The 18,034-nt window shown below is 39.1% G+C and overlaps 1 protein-coding gene across 1 annotated transcript in view; it reads right to left on the bottom strand.

The window, feature by feature from the left end:
• The window catches only part of LOC144443221 (ceramide transfer protein-like), a 39,610-nt gene that overhangs the window by 8,604 nt on the left and 12,972 nt on the right, over positions 1–18,034 (bottom strand). Inside the window, exons 4-8 of the mRNA XM_078132636.1 lie at positions 15,257–15,413; positions 13,523–13,618; positions 12,726–12,877; positions 12,274–12,366; positions 908–991 (exon numbers count right to left, since the gene is read on the bottom strand). Coding sequence (XP_077988762.1) covers positions 908–991; positions 12,274–12,366; positions 12,726–12,877; positions 13,523–13,618; positions 15,257–15,413 — 582 coding nt within the window. The remainder of the gene's footprint in view (positions 1–907; positions 992–12,273; positions 12,367–12,725; positions 12,878–13,522; positions 13,619–15,256; positions 15,414–18,034) is intronic.

Raw genomic sequence — 18,034 nt, 5'->3', positions numbered from 1 at the left:
TCACGCATATTGCGATCATCAGACACTCACAAAACTATTACGCTCTGCCACTGCGGTATAGAGCACTGTCTTAGCAGATTGATACTCACATATATATATATATATATATATATATATATATATATATATATATATATATATATATATATATATATATATATATATATATATATATATATATATATATATATATATATATATATATTTATATATATATATATATATATATATATATATATATATATATATATATATATATATATATATATATATATATATATATATATATATTTATATATATATATATCTTACAATGTTTTTGTTTTCTTGAGTTACATCTTTTGCTGAATATTTGTGACAATTCACTAGCTAGACAACAAAAGTAAATTCCGCTACCCCTACCCGGTATTACTGTAGTCAGCCCAGTGATTTTTGACAAGTTGCTTACACATACATACAAACACACACACACACACACACACACACACACACACACACACACACACACACACAGACAGACAGACATGTACACACATTTTCTATCTGTCTGTCTTTCAAACTAAGACATACAGTCAGTCAGACAGACAGATGAACACCATACCATGCCCATAGCATTACTGAACACAAGAGTTGTTAACAGGAAGTATTACTGCCCGTTAATTGTTCAAACGTTTGTTGCACAAACTCTAATTTAAGTTCTCTGGCCTACAAACATTAGATAGTGTAAAATTTGGCCAATAACTTAGAACAGCGATGACAAACTAACGTTGGTTAACTATAAACTCATGACGGTCAACTTTTCTACATGAGCCTCCTTCCCTTTCTTTTACACAGTAATAACCTTCATTTTAAATCAATGAATGAATCACAGGAATATTCTATAGGGAAAAAAAAAGGATGGACTTACATCTTCTTCCTTGTCTCTCCTATCTAGAGCTGCATCGACGGCATCAAAGAATTCCTCATCGTTGATTGCACAGTTTGGTCCTTCCTGAAACGGAGCACACAGCATAACACATTGTGACGAGTGTTTAAAAATATTCAGACACAAATCCATCCCGTCAGTCTCGTTACAACCTAAAGACCCACGGAACAGTTATCACTGATATCCTAAAACACATCACATGTTCAGTGGTACCACGTTAGATTTTGGGAGCACGAGACCCACACTGATGTGAAATAAGGGTGGGACAGTCGAGCAGTGATACATATATTCCAACAGAGCACATGACAAGCCTTTAGTTATCCTACCTGAATACTAAACAGGTGAACAGTATTAAATCATTGTCGTGGCTCATTATCATGGCAAGGTAGTACATACTGCGACACCCCGGGAATAGTTATTAACTAAACAAGGGTAATTTGTACATAGATTACAGTATCTACCATCAACTATCACATGATAAGTGGATTTCAATCTGTACACACAGACTGATTATAAAAAGTCACATTTCTTTGACCATTCTACTATGAAACACTGCCCTTACATTCTGAAATTACTTTAATGAAGTATTTTTTTTTTCATTTCATTTAAAATCGTAGCCAACATACTCTCTAGGAATCTCTTCCCCAAACAGTGAAAATCAGAATCTACTGATGGCGGGTAACTACTCTTTTCTGTGAGAATTCGATCCCACAAAAATCTGCAGTATTTTAACCAGGAACATATACAATAAACACGATGGCCTCATTTACTTTGAAATGGTTGTGTGATCAAACTGGACTTATCAATTAATAAAACATGGATTAATTCTGACTTTATCCTAAAAGTAGAATACACATGGGCCAAGAAATGTCAGCGAACACAATTTTTCAGTAACTGGAATCACTAGTACAATTTACTCAAAGCCCTAGCTGCTAAAACTTAAACTATTTGTTTTTCAGACATGTTGTTCCTTTGTTAGACTTGAGACACCATTTTTATCTAAATATTAAATATTTAAAAAAAAACCATGTCATATTTATGATGACGTTTGCCCAGAAAAGAATATAAAATATCTAGGTTTATGCAGATTTTTTTTATGATCCTGATGTCAGTAGCACTTTTTGGGTGCACTCAAAAAGTAACTCATCAAATCATTTAGTTAGTTTGACTATAGATGGTACTGTGTACACTGGATTGAAGTCCATGTGTAAACAGGTCAATCATTCTGATTTGCTGAAATACCTGTGTTAGTCATTGATGGTACTGTGTACACTGGATTGATGTCCATGTGTATACAGTTCAATCATTCTGATTTGCTGAAATACCTGTGTTAGTCATTGATGGTACTGTGTACACTGGATTGATGTCCATGTGTATACAGTTCAATCATTCTGATTAGCTGAATTTCCTCTTTCCTAAGCATTGATGGTACTACTGTGTACACTGACATAGATTCTCATGGATACTAAGAAGTGCAGTGATGATTTCACATTTAAGTTCATACAATAACTTAAATAATTGATAATCATATGAAATAGTAATAACATAAACGTTTTCTAATCTGGTCCATACCCTTTTAATGCTACTATACTTACTGTGAAGCATACATGGACTTGGTTGCCCTGTGGTTAAACCCTATCAGCAGCTCACAGATTTACATTTGGTCTAGAGTAAATTTTAGGTATTAATTTATTTCATGATTTGGACAAAATTTACATTTTATGCAATAGTCCACACCACTTTCAAGACTGTTTACACATGGACATCAAGCCAGTGTACACAGTACCATCAACAAGTAGCACAACTAATCAGAATGACTGATGTTTATACATGGACATCAAGCCAGTGTACACAGTACCATTAATAACTACTAGACAGGTAATTCAGCTAATCAGAATAATTGACCTGTTTACACATGGACATCAAGCCAGTGTACACAGTACCATCAACAAGTAGTACAGCTAATCAGAATGACTGATGTTTATACATGGACATCAAGCCAGTGTACACAGTACAATCAACAACTAGTAGACAGGTAATTCATCTAATCAGAATAATGGACCTATTTACACATGGACATCAAGCTAGTGTACACAGTACCATCAATGACAAACAAAGGTAATTCAGCTAATCAGAATAAAGTTCCATGTAAAGATTTGACATATTTTTTCAAACATTTACCTAAAATAGTGACAAGATCCAGCTACTAAGGCTTTCAACCCCTGACTTCTATTTGTATTCTGGATAGTACTGACTTCAGTGTAATTACTTTACATCTATCTACAAACTCAATCAATTGAAGCTTAGCAAAGGGACTGATCAATTCTGACACGCAATTCAATATTTCCTTTGTCACATGCTTGGACTTGTTAATGGTATATGAGAGAAATGATGTTTTATAGACAGGGTTCACTATTCAGAGAGACTGGCAGCAATGGATTGCTTGGGCCCAACTATATAAAACGCTGGTGGTAGGTACAACTGTTAACGGGAAAGTAAAGCATTCCAGCTACTTGTCCCATTCACTTAAAACACTAATATCAGGTGTAAAATAACAATCAGCCCAGTACACGGTCTTAATTTGTAAACCCAACTGTGTCTGGAGACAAATTTTACTGACACTTCATTCACAGTTAGCGATCAGCTGGGGTCTACCCATCCTTCTCTTTACCCATAAAAAAATGGACAATCACTGATAGGGTAAAGACAATATTCATTGACAGGATTTGCTATTCAGACTTACAGTCATGGACTGTTTGGGACTCAGGGTAGGGGCAGGGAACAAATTGCACAATCACTTATAGGGGAAAGATGATGTCTATAGACAGAGTTCACTATTTTAGACAGACTTACAGCAATGTACTTCTCAGGACTGAACCTAAAATGGGCAGTTGGCAAATTACATGTTTCATCGAAGATAAAACATTAACATTTTAAAATTAAAGGCCTGCAAGCATAAGATCATTCTTTTGTTCGGGACCAACCTTTTCTATAGCTCTGCCAAACGACTAGTTTTTCCGTAACTAACATTTCAATTGTAATCTAAAATGGAACTGGGCCTTCAACCTTTCAAAGGGATAGCTGATGATACCTTTTTTACAAATCTTACAGGAAATTAGTCTGACAGGTCCAGTCGTTGATCCTGTAACATTCAATACAACTTACAAATGGGGAAACAACGATCTTTCAAGCTAACAGGAAATGAAGAATAAAAGAAACAGAAACAGTTTCAAATCATTTCTACATGTCCTTTTATAAACAGACTGACCATCAATGATCTAGTTATCAAGGGCACACAATGTCAAAGGGGCAAAGGTCATAATTGATACAAGTTTCATATCAGACAAACTGACACAAGATATCAATATTCACATAACATTCAATGTACACCACTGAAGTCATTTACATGAAATTTATTTGAAATCAGTCTGAAGTTGGTCTATACCAATCAAAGTTGAATTGAAGTTTCTACCGAAACTAATTTCTGTGAGACATGATACTTACCTGTTGGCAAAATACTGATGGGTAACCCGCATTAATTCCTCCAATCCATGCCAAGAAATTTTTGGCCCCGCCCCCTCCACCATACCTGGCTCCATATTTGGTTAGCTTAGTCTCCCGCCTAAGTGGCAGTTAGCGCATGCGTACTTGTGTCTTTTATCGCTCCAAGAGGACAAAAATTTCACAAGGAGACTGTGGGGAAGGTGGGAGGGAGCTCAACAGGTAAGTATCATGTCTCACAGAAATTAGTTTCGGTAGAAACTTCAATTCTGTTCGACTATGATACTTACCTGTTGGCAAAATACTGATGGGTAAAAACCCGAATGTGTCAGACTGAAAGGAGGTGGGAGTCTACCACCATATCCTATCTAGTTGAAAATCTTTGATTTACAACTACCGACTGCCCGACACTTAAGGGACCTAATGACTGAAGCTTGCTAGCTTCCTGTGTCATATCCCTGATATAAAAACTTATAAAGGAGTTTGGGGAGCGCCAGGTTCCTGCCTGTAGAATCTGTGCTACCGGTACCCCTGAGAACAAAGCCCATGATGCCGAGAGAGCCCTGACTTCATGTGCAGTGACTCTCTCTAACTTACAAGCAGAGCTGGAACTTACTTTGTAAGTCCACTTCACAGTTTCTACCAGCCATTTGGATATAATGGCTGGAGAAATGTCAGAGGATGACGGAGGAATAGGCAAAAAGAGTCTAGTCCTACTACCTCGAAAAGGTTTGATACGTTTAAGGTACCAAAGTAAGGACCTTTTGGGGCAAAGAAGACGCTCTGAGCGGTCTGAGCCCACAAAGGAATCAATAGCTTTAATGATGATCGGCTGAGCCAAGGATCCTAGAACTTGATTCTTGGCCAGAAACCTAGGGTCAGTGCGCAAGATCACCTGATCCCCTCTCCACTGAATAAAACCCGAACGAGTATCCAATGCATGGATCTCACTCCTACGCCGGCCTGATGCAAGGGCTAGGAGAAAAACCGTTTTAAAAGTAAGGGCTTTAAGCGAGATGGAATGAAGTGGTTCAAAGGGGGGTTCTCTCAGTGCTCTAAGAACCAAGGATAAACTCCACTGAGGTAGTGGCGTTTGTTTAGGAGGGCGTTGAATAAGAAAATGTCTGATCATGTTTGATAAGATCTTATTCTGACCAAAATCTGGTCCCCCGATGCTTCTGACCGTATTGGCTATCGCCGTGCGATACACCATAATAGTCTTAACTGCATACTTTTTCTCCTCAAACAGAAATAAGAGAAAATCTGCTATTGTCTGGGGAGATGGATCGAGAGGATCCTTCTGCCCTCCACGACACCAATCAGAGAATCTTTTCCACTTTTCTCCATAGGTATGGAGGGTGCTGTCTCTTTGTGGTCTGGCAATGACTGAGGCAGCTTGTTCAGAAAATCCCTGCGAACGGAGGGATCGTTCGATAATCTGAACGCGTGAAGGTGGAACAAGCTCGGGTTGGGGTGAACAATACCCCTTCCCTGAGACAATAGGTTCTCTTGATCTGGGAGAACTACTGGAAAGTCTACCAGAAGGGATAGCAATACTGGGAACCAACTTCGGTTTGGCCACAGAGGTGCTACGAGAATGACTGAGGAACTCTCCTCTTGGATTTTCCTCAGTACAATTGGAAGAAGTGCAAAGGGGGGAAATGCATACGCGCTCAGTCCTTTCCAAGACATTGACAGAGCGTCGGTTGCCATTGCTCTCGGATCTGGAATCGGAGACACAAAGAGAGGCAGTTTTCTGTTCATGAAGGTGGCGAACAGATCTACAGTCGGTTCTCCCCAATGCAGAAACAGAAGGTGAGCAATCTTGACAGGGATTGCCCACTCTGTAGGAAGAACTCTCTTGCGACGCGATAGAGCGTCCGCAATGCCGTTCAGCTTCCCTGGCACATGACGTGCTGACAGAAGGATCTTTCGGTCTATGCACCACAACATCAGGTCCCATAAGAGGTAACACAGTGTTGGAGACCTGGTTCCCCCTAGCTTGTTTATGTACGCCACTACGGTGGTATTGTCCGAGTGGACTAGAACACTGTGCCCTGTCACTAGCATCTCGAAGTCTTGCAGAGCTAGGAAAACTGCCTTCAGCTCTAGCCAATTGATGTGGTGAGAGCTGTCTTGGGGGTTCCAGACACCTGCTGTCATCTGACTGTCTAGGTGAGCTCCCCAGCCCTCTTGTAACGCATCCGTGTACAGGGACAGACCCGTGTGACTGTACAAAATGGACTTGCCTTTTAGAAGGTTGCTCTGGTCTAGCCACCATTCTAAATGGAACCTCAGCACTGGACGAATTGGAACCATTGTGCTGATTGGTTGCGAACTGGGTCGCCAAAGGGCGAGAAGATACAACTGAATTGGCCTGATCCGGAGTCTGGCCCATTGTACTATATCGATCAAGGACACCATTAAACCCAGGAGAGACAGAAAATGTTTGGCTGTTATCTGTCTCAGTGGCCATAGGTTCAGAATGACTGAGAGTAGCTTGTCTATCCGTTCTTGGGTAGGGCAAGCTATTCCCTTGTGTGTAATCAATCTCATTCCCACGAATACTGTATCCTGACTTGGGATGAGAGCTGACTTGTCGTAACTGGGGATAAAACCCAGAGAAAGGATTAACAACAATATCTGTTGAATCCGTTCGAGTAACACCTCCCTTTGTGCATCCCGTATCAACCAATCGTCGAGATATGGATGTAAAAGGGTGGCCCGTCGGTGTAACCAGGCTACTGGCGCCGCTACCACCCGGGTGAACACCCGGGGAGCAGTGGCTAGCCCAAACGGGAGTGCTGTATACTCGAAAGTTCGGTCTAGGACCGTAAAACGAAGAAACCGGCAACACGAATTGTGGATAGGGATGTGGAAATAGGCGTCTTTTAGATCGATGGACGCTAGCCAGTCGTTTGGTCGGACAGCGGCTAAAACTGCTCTTGGTGTTTCCATCTGAAATCTTGGTACTGAAAGAAACGTATTCAGTGCCGTTAGATTGAGAATCGGCCGCCATCCGCCTGACTTTTTCGGGACTAGAAAAAGATGACTGTAAAATCCCATTTGACACGTACTTGGATCGATTTCTCGAATGGCCCTTTTGGCCAGAAGAGATTCGATCGCGTCCTTGAGTGCCCTTTGTCTTTCCGTGCCTCTTGGTAGAGAGGTTACGAACGGAATGGAAGTGAGGGGCGGTTGCCTGGCAAATTCCAGAACATAACCGTCCCTTACCGTGGACAAAACCCATTTGTCCTGTGAGACTGAATCCCACGCATCTGCAAAGTGGCTTAGTCTGCCCCCCACTGGAATATCCAGTCTTGGAATGGGGAGTTCCTGTATCGTGTTGCCGAGTGGAGAGTCAGGAGTGCTGCTGCGAGTCAGAGCCCGGTTTTTTAAAGCTGCTCTTGCTAAATAAGGGCTTGTTGGGGCCAGGCTTGCCTCTACCCCGTTGACTACGCAGTTTACTACGTGGACGTCCTCTGCTAGACTGTCCAGATTTACTCCTGTTGCCTTGGAAATTTCTGTTTGCAGGCACCGTGTTAGTACTTGTACGGTTATCCTTTGGTCTTGCTGGAGTAGAGGTTGTACGTGGTGACTCCCACATTAACCGCTCTCTCTGCTTTGCTTCGCTGGCCTGCTGGGCCAGGGAAGTCAAATTACCAGCAAACAGTGAGGAAGTGGAAAACGAGGAGCCTCTTGCTTCCTGTTTCAGTTCCTGTGTTAACGAGTTAGACTCTCGTTTCAGGAAGGCATCCCTCTCCATCAAAATAAGTGCTGCCCGTCCTCTCGCTGAAGATTCGGAGACATGGTAGAGGCCTTTCATTGCAATGCGCAATAGCCTCAGAACCTTAGGCATCTCCGGGGTTTCTTGCTGTAGTTCAGACGTTGCTACGGCTAGAAACCAATCCATGACAGAACATGCACGAATACTTTCTGCGTGCATCTCCCCTAACTGCTTTAACTGAGTACCAGGGATAGACACGGAGTTGAAAGTTTTGGCTTTGGCATCCACAGCCTCGGCATCAGTGTCTAGGCTGGGGTAACCAATCCATGGGTCGGTTGTGTGAGTCTTGTATGCACGAGACCGACTTTTTAACCATGGAAAATGACCAGGTTTTAACGCAGCAGCTTTATTGCCCTCGCCTAAAACTTCTGACGTTATTTTGTCCAGTTGACCTGAGTACATGGAAGAAAGTGGAAGAGTAGACGGTTCCTTGACCGGTTGAGACTTTTCCATTTCTTCAAAAGCCATGCAAAACTCCGACTTCATAGTGGGAGCTGGCGGTGGCTTAGGACAACGGTCTGGGTACCGATTGTAAACCCATTGAATGCACTCGTGGAAGGAGAACTCCTCATCACGAGTAGGGGAAGTTGAACGCAAAGTGCCCACTACACTGGGGGTATCTGGTTCATTTCCCCCAAAGGAGGCATCACTGGGAGCCTTTAATGACATTTCGTCTATGTCTCTCCTGGCTCGACGCTTAGATCGAACTGGGGAGACCTCCTGTCGACTGGGTTCACGCCTGGGTGACCTCTCACTGGAGTACCGATCAAAACGTTCAGAAGAACGTGACCTCGAACGGTTACTCTCACTCGACTTGGAGGACGAAGAAGATTTTGAACGTGAACGGAAACTCCGCCCTCTAGGGACCGGAGACCGTTGGTTCGAAGGGGAACTGTCTCTTGACCTCTGCGTTCTGAAACGTCTGCGAGAACGAGAGGGAGAATCCCTAGTAGGAGACATGAAATCATGCTGTGTCCTCCTATCAGTAGGCCTTGCACCCTCAGCCCTGTAATAAGGAGGGAGGGATGGCCAGGGGTACTGCCAATACTGCTGTGGCCAACCAACCTGAGGATTAAAAACACCCCATGGTGTCTCAGGAGGCAAACCAAAGTCACCAGAAAATTGCTGTGGATCAGAAAAAACACCACCAGTAGGCATAGGCATGAACTGGGGATTCCGAAATTCAGCTCTGGTTTGAGGGGGATAAACCCTCGCACCCCTATACAAAGTGGAATCGTCCAGACCACGCTGTATTCTCTGCCCAGCAGACAACGTTGGTCTAGAACTGACATCACTAGAATTGGCAATTTGAGGACGATTCATACTCTGATCGACCCTCGAAAAATTACCCAGATTGGTATGTAAACCAGTCTGCGTACCCTCAATACAATCAGTCCGATTAGCTGGTGAGCCTGAGACTGGAAAGCGAGGAGGTACGTGGGTAGTAGCTACACCAGGTCCGGTTACGTCAGTACAGGAGATCTCTCGACCGACTGAACGAGTTGGACCAGCGTTCGACTCGGAAATACTCGTAGCCTTATGACGATTAGAATCACAGTGCTGTGACGACTCGTCAAGTACACTCAACCCTTCCCCCAGGGGAGAGGGAGAAGTGACCGCTACTCGAGGAACGTTACTAGGGGGTGATAGCTGTATAGTGTCTACGGTCGTCGAGCCCTCTCCGAGAGAGGACCGCATACCACTAGCACTACTACCCAGTTCGTCCTGAAAAGGACGGTTTAAAACAACAGAACTAGAAGAAAGCTTACCTGACTTCGGTTCCGCTGTGACAGAAGAACTTACCGTTAAAGTCGAAGACCGTACACTCGCAGGAGTAGTGACAGAAGCACTCGGCTTAGATGACCGTTGTTTGTCTGACTGTTTACCTAGTTTACGCCAATTTTCATCGGACCAACTAGAACAAACTTCACAGGGTTTGGACTGCGAACACGTTCGACAAGACAGACAAACAGAATGACAATCCTGCTTAGGCATGTCATGACCACACACACCTCTCTTCTTAGGTTTAGTCATGACGAAACGAATGACTGAAAAAACAACAACACGGTAAGGCAATGACGTCCGTATATAAGGGACGTCTGCACGGAGAAGAAAAACACACAACAAATCTCAATCGCAAAGAGAGAGACAATAAATCGACACTTAGCTGTAATCCTAGGATCTTTAGGGTAACCAAAGAGCCAACCAAGTGGAAAAACCAGTGTGTATAATGGAATTGGAGGTAGGTACTTGAAGACAAATTCAATATCCGTCTACACACTTGTACGCCATGCGATAAAAGACACAAGTACGCATGCGCTAACTGCCACTTAGGCGGGAGACTAAGCTAACCAAATATGGAGCCAGGTATGGTGGAGGGGGCGGGGCCAAAAATTTCTTGGCATGGATTGGAGGAATTAATGCGGGTTACCCATCAGTATTTTGCCAACAGGTAAGTATCATAGTCGAACAGAAATCAACTGACGTTGGTTTCTAAGTCACTTGTCTATTGATTTAAAGTGGCTAGTATGTAGATGAGGATTTAGTATTTATTTTGGATTTTTAATGTATAAAATGATTTTATCATGGCTTTCCTACTTGAAAAATCAATGTCAAACAACATATGCCAAGTCCTTGTTTGTAACTCAGGACATTGCAAAAGATTAATAGATATGTACAATAACACACTTTTTACACATTTTAAAAAAAAGTTTTGCAATGTTACAAACAATGCCTTGGTCAATGTTGTTTCACATTCATTTTTCAAATAGGACGCCATGATAAAATTGTTTTATAGGTTAAAAATGCAAACTAAAGACCAAATCCTCATCCATATAGCCACTTTTAAAAGTAATATTGTATCCAACATTAGGTTCAATGTCACAAATATATCTATTTGAAGTTTACTTCTCTCTGCCAATTTGTGAAATCAATGATGTTTCAATCTAACATACATTTTGATGTCATGGTTCAATTTTTTTGAGATCCATCTAACCTGCTCAACTGATAAAAATGTCGTGATATTTAATGAAGTGATTAGTTGTCAAACATTTGTCATACTAATTACATTATTTGACCTTGTCACAACAACATGATTCATCACACACATGATGTACAAGAACCAATCACAGATCTAATCACATCCTCACAATGGTTCGCAGTGGGCGCCTTTCGGCATTCATCTAAAATAGCCAGCACTAAAAAACTGCCATCCACTACAAACATTCTATTATTCTTGGATGTTACTAAGTGCATTATATAAATACTAATCATCACACCTGCCATTGAAAATACATGTAAGTTACATGACTTTCACACATATATAACCACAGGGTGTCTACAGAAGGCCAGCTTTGAATATCTTTCTGCTCATTGTTTCAATATACCATTCTCCTCAGATGTGTTAACTTACATGTACATAACCACAGGTGTCTACAGAAGGACTTCAGGCCAGCTTTGACTATCTTCCTGTTCATTGTTTCAAAGTGTCATTCTCCCTGTGGTTATACATGTGTGAAAGTCATATACAGCACCCCTTTGTTTCTCTTCATTACTATTTATTTACTGTTATGCTAATTATATCATGAATATTAATTAGCTCATGAATATTAACATCATCCAGGACTCCAGTTACAGTTGGGAGGTCCCCCGAGTCCAATATACCAAATAACAATTAATTAATTTAGCCCAAACAAAAATTGTTTGGTTTTTGGTTCCAGTTACCTGACTCCCACCTAGTTTTTCACTGCCAACCTTAAACTTTTTTTTTACTTAATCAAAGAAAAAAAAATTAAATCATGAAAACTGGAGTCTCGCAAGAAATATTTGATGCAGACACAGACGTCAACTTAAAAAGACAATATATAACTGTTCTTCCAATCTGTAATGGCTGTACATCTGATGGGAAGAAACCAATAACAGTGAGACCATATGGAAAACAATGGAAAACATAACTACCTGAACTAGACACATGAAAAAAAAATCAAAATCTACCTATCCCACCTATTCTAAAATTGAGCGTAATCGGAACCACATAATTTTTTTTAGAGTCATAACATACCTCATAGTCAGGACCCCCAAAATTGACCTTCCTTTTTAATTCACCCATAGCATTCTTATACAGCTCCTCCGCTCTTTTCCTACGTTCTTGTTCCTAAGAGATACGAAACAAAGACATTATCACCGAGTACTTTCAAAACAAACATAGCAGTTCAGTTTGTTTTCCATTTTTGTCTCTAAATCTCTCAATGTTAGGAAATTTTGAAGTTTTTTTTTCCTACTTTATCTGAGGGAAAGTTTAATATAATAATGATAATAATACGAATTTATAATGCATCTTTCCTCCTGAGAGCTCAAGGTGCTCATAATTATTACCCGATTAAAAACAAAATCCGTTCTTCTCGAGTTCAAATACAACGTCAATTTGATAGAAAATATTATTTTGAAATAACCATACATTGTATGTATCAAAGGATACACTGTAAAAGGACAGCAAGAGATTTCACAAAATACCTTTTCAAGCCTTCTCTGCCACTGGTCTTCTCGTTGTCTCATTAAATCGATACAATGTGAGAGAGTAGCAATAATACCAGCTGTTGTGGCTTTGAAAGTGAAGGCTTCACCCTTAAAGTCCACTCCCACATCACCTCCTGGATAAGAAAATGCTACAAAGAAATGACAAAATAATATTAACAAATTAAATCATATCTGAGATAATGCTGCAAAAAAAAATCAATGAAGAATGTTATCAAATTCAAATAACTAATTTGAAATATGGAAAATCAGTTTACTTTAAAAGCGTAGAGTCATAAAATAATTACATCAATTTCCTCATCAATAAACACAGATTTAATGGACTAAATTTAATTCCTACTCATGGTTACCCAGCAACTGAAGGACAGCGCCCTCATGTGGTAGGTTCTGCAGTGAAATGTGAATTGTCATTCTTCTGGCTAAAACACGTAACTTTGGCAACAGATAGAAGTTACATACGTCTCTCTGTTCTGAGAGTACATCGGTACTTAAATGTACTTTCTTTGTACTTTCTTTCTATTACTCTACACTTTTGAATTACCATTTGCTTGACAGACATCAGCCATTGTGCAAAGTTACACGTCCTACATTTTCCCAGACATTTAAGTGATTAGAAGCACCATTACTTTTAATCAGTTCTTACATATCTTTGTTACTTCCTTGTAACTACTGCTGAAACCAATCTTTCTATTTTTCACAATTTACCTCATCCTATCAGACGAAAAACGATGTTTGTTTAGACCTTAATAAACAAAACACTAGCCTATTGCACTTACTTTTTTCTTTGTGTCCATTTTCATTAGTGAGATTGATGTTATCAACTCTTGGAGTCAGAAAGTCTTCACTGTCAACATCCTCTTCGTTTTCATCCACTGAAAAAACAACAACAACAACACAGTGATACTACAAATTGTGGCGTTTGATATTGGTAACATAATCATGCCAGACTGGCTTTCCACACCCTTGTTGTCATAGCTAGTACATTCACCCCACTGGTCATTATATGAACTCCTTTATTTTCATAGACATTAAATTCACCCCATTGTGAACTGAAAGTTAACCCCATTCTGAACTAAAAGTTATGTGTTGTGAAAAGATCACACTCTGTGGTTGGGTATAATTTTCTGTTTTACCTTTTGTCCAAATCTGGAACACAACCAAACAACTTGTTTGCCCCTTCTATATATTCAACAGGTGTAAATTAATGTGATTATTTGTATTAAGACATTGCACTTCATGTATATGGTTTATAGCGTGTTTAAATTAAAAAAAAATGTTATATGTATTTATCACTGTATATGTTTTCCTTGGGCCACAAACTCAACTAGTTTGAACAAACTATTTTTATGCTCCAGCCAGGAGTTTAAAGTTTTGTTTTATTTACTCTTCATTGCTGGTGTATTTACTTAACTAATTCCTTTTCCTCACCCTGATAGGTCAGTTTTGTTTTCTTTCGACATTTGACAAATAATTGTCTGTGTGTGTGTGTGTGTGTGTGTGTGTGTGTGTGTGTGTGTGTGTGTGTGTGTGTGTGTGTGTGTGTGTGTGTGTGTGTGTGTGTGTGTGTGTGTGTGTGTGTGTGTGTGTGTGTGTGTGTGTGTGTATGCTCCAAATTTAAATCTACAAAATCATCTTCAGGTTTTTCAACCTTTTAACCCATGTACAATGATTAGTACAAAGTACATTCTACATATTTTGCAAAATATTTGTTTTTTGATATCAAGAATATATATATATGATAAAACTATTACAGCTTGTTGGATCTAAGTTCACAGGAGTGTCAGGCGGTGCCAGTTCCACTCCCTGCCCTAATTCTGTACAACCACAATATTGGTTTCCCATATCATCAAGAATGTATATGATAGAACTCATAAAGCTTTTTTATATGAATTGACGGTAGTGTGGGCAGTGCCAGTCCTGAGCCCAAATCCTGTACAACCTACTTGCTGTCGACCTGACATCAACCTCGTTCATTCATTTTTTAAAATGAGAAATCAACTGAAAATTCTACATACTGTAAAACTTAGCTGTTGTCAGAAAACTAACACAAAATAGCTTACAAGTTGAAACATACAAAAACAAAAGCAGGCATAAACTGGTCGTCTTTGATTATAATTTGTTACTATGGTTACATTAAGAATAAGATTATGTTTAGTATTGGTGTCCACTGCCTGGGCCCATGTCAATGGTTTCATTTACAGAAGAGGATGACCGTAAAACTATGGCCACTAATGTGGCACATGACTTAACATAGAGACTTTTTTGGTGTTACCATCTCTACTTGGTGCAGAGAGCTCCTTGAGATAGTAACACCAATATCAGTCTCTGGGCTACCAATAACAGGACTTGGCTATAGATATAAACTTTTTTACGGATGTAAATTCCAGAATAATTATAATATTACTTTAAAAATACATATCATAATTTTCATATTCCTTGGTCAATCTATAATTTCATTAAAATATAAATATTGAGCAATATAAATCTATTTTCATATTTTGCAGACTTACTCATATCATCGTGATTCCATTTCGTTCTAGGATCATCCTCTGACAGTGTGTTTTCAGCACACCCATCAAAGTATGTCTGTAGTGTATCCACTTGTCTACACAGAATGTCACGGAATGTTTCCATTTCTGCTAGCTTTTCCCGAAGGCCTCGTCCTTTCTGCAAAGGAAACACATAACTCAGAAATGTCAGTCAGAATCCCTGAAGTAGTGGAGTCTTCCTGGCGCCGTTTATTATAATTCCACGTGTATTATGTACACATACTATTCACGGTGACTAAAACTTCAGATTTATAAAAAAAATAAATCACCTTTTACATAATTCAAGTAGTGAGATTTTACTCGAAAATATTGAGCAATATAAACGACTTTGGTAACTAACTTAAATAAGCACATTGCATTCTAAGTATACATTAATTCTTGATACCTGCAACAGCTTTTACCTCATGCTTGAGGGTCAAAATAGAACAAGAAGGATGGCAAAAACACTGCAAGACATAACCTATGAACAATTCAATAATGTAATTTTTTAATACATGTAATAAAATGTTGAGGAAACATCTACTATGTGTTTTTCATTTTCATATTTTGTATTCTGTTGTCTTTTACCTTGTACATGTATTTATTTTTCTTATCTAATTTCTTTTAGTTTTATTTAACTTGGCAATCATAAGACAGCTCCTGTAGTGATTTTTGTGTTGAATAAATAAATAAATAAATAAATAAATAAATAAATACTATGCAATCAACTGTTCTAACAATGCTAGAAGACAATTGTGATGTCAAGGAAAGTATACATTTAACCTCATATTAGAATAGCTTAATCATGGTTCTAAGTAAGTATTTACTCGTGAGGAAATATTTATTAACTCAGTTTGTCCTACTTTAATCTTTCCGTCCTCATTTCATACATTTTGCTTTTTTTCCCCCCTATAAATTCCCATCCTAAAAATAAAGAGTTAAATCACATTTCTCAAATGTCAAAGAGTCAAAGCGGTAATTACAAAACATTACAGGACGTCTAGTCTACTAGAAAATATATCGTGATCAAGGTCCACGGTTTGATGGATTGAAATGCTGTAATCATTTCAAATTTATTCCAAAGTGACAATATTTCAGTGTCTACAAAAAGTACATGTTATAAGCAGAGTGTGCAGCTACATGTACTAACTGTGATCATTTATTTGTTCATTACTTTTATCTTCCTCAAAGTATGGAAAGATATTCATGAACAGGACAGTACAATATAATTACTTTGGAAAGGTAAACCAGAAACAAATGTGGCATTTCGAAATGTCTTTTTTTTAAAAAAATTTTTTATAAAATGCTGAAGTGAACAATAACTCATAAGAAATGACCAGGTCATGCACAGATATAGGTAGCAAAGCACTTTATAAGTAAAACTTGTGAGCCAAAGCAGTGGTTCATAACAGCTTAGGAGTATGTCAAAGCAGTGGTTTGCAGCAGATTAGGAGTGTGTCTACTATGGATCTTGATTTTACATAATCAATGTCCACAGTAGATGGACTGAAATATCGCTTTCGTTTCTAACTAACCGTTCCATAGTAACTATACTATACTATCCTATTGATTCTTGTAACCTTAAACAGTATATTTTCCATACTCATAACAGTCTTTCTTTTGTAATCAACATCATAGAACTAGTGTGGCCACTTATGTGCTTGTTACTTTTATTTTTCTCCGAGTGTGGCAACATATTCAAGACAGTCTTCCTTTTATCAACTCTGGCAGGTGTCTTGCTGTACAGTAATTGTCTGAGATGATTAACTTGTATAAAAAAAAATGAAAATAGCACAGCAGGATCCTTGGGGTACAGAAAAATGTCTTCACTTATTCACTTCAATTTCCGTGTATCTCTTTGTAAAAATCAATTTTTCATGACACCGTAATATCTTTTTATAAGTGGATATGTGACAAATGTCAGGTGTGACTTACTAACAATGTACTCAAATAGAATATGTTTGATCTAATACATAACTATCCTGACAACAAAATCAATAACAGGATTTTTAAAACCTTTTACTGGGGTGGTGGGTATGGTGTGTGTATCCAGTAGTATTAGCACACACATGCACGCATGCATACACGCACACACACACACACATACACACACACACACACACACACACACACACACACGCACGCACGCACACATACACATACATACACAACACATACACACACATACACACACATACACACACACACACACACACACACACACACACACACACACACACACACGTTGTAACTTGTATATTCTATTTCAGTTAGTGAGTATTATTCTGACACACATGATATGCCTGTTGGCAGTGTCACATACTGCTTGATAAAGATCTTATAACCATATCTAAATGTTGCTGAAAACATTTGTCTTGGGATTGGAAGGCTGACTTGGAACATTTCAATTCATTAGAGTTCTTAGTATATATTATGTATATAGTCCTGTCCTCATCAGAACTTAAATACATACTATACTGCATATAAAATAAATGATTGTGAAGTGCTGAGGAACTAGCATTCAAAGCAAGGGTGACATGGATCAAGTAATGGACATTTTTTTAGTTAATGTTATACTCGAGTTTGATTTGAACATCTGGTAATGGACTACATAAAGAATTAGTACACCATCACAGGATTTGAAATTAGAAGTAATCCAAGGCATGAAGATTATCAAACTTCCACATTCATACGGTGATGATAGTCTGTCAGACCAATGAAAATCAATAGAAAAATGTAGCTGAAACTTGGCAAAATCTG

The sequence above is a fragment of the Glandiceps talaboti genome, chromosome 12 (genome assembly GCF_964340395.1).
Source record: "Glandiceps talaboti chromosome 12, keGlaTala1.1, whole genome shotgun sequence".
Taxonomy (NCBI): Eukaryota; Metazoa; Hemichordata; class Enteropneusta; family Spengelidae; genus Glandiceps; species Glandiceps talaboti.
Note: the sequence above shows the minus strand (reverse complement) of the source record. Positions and strands in the feature narration are given on the sequence as shown.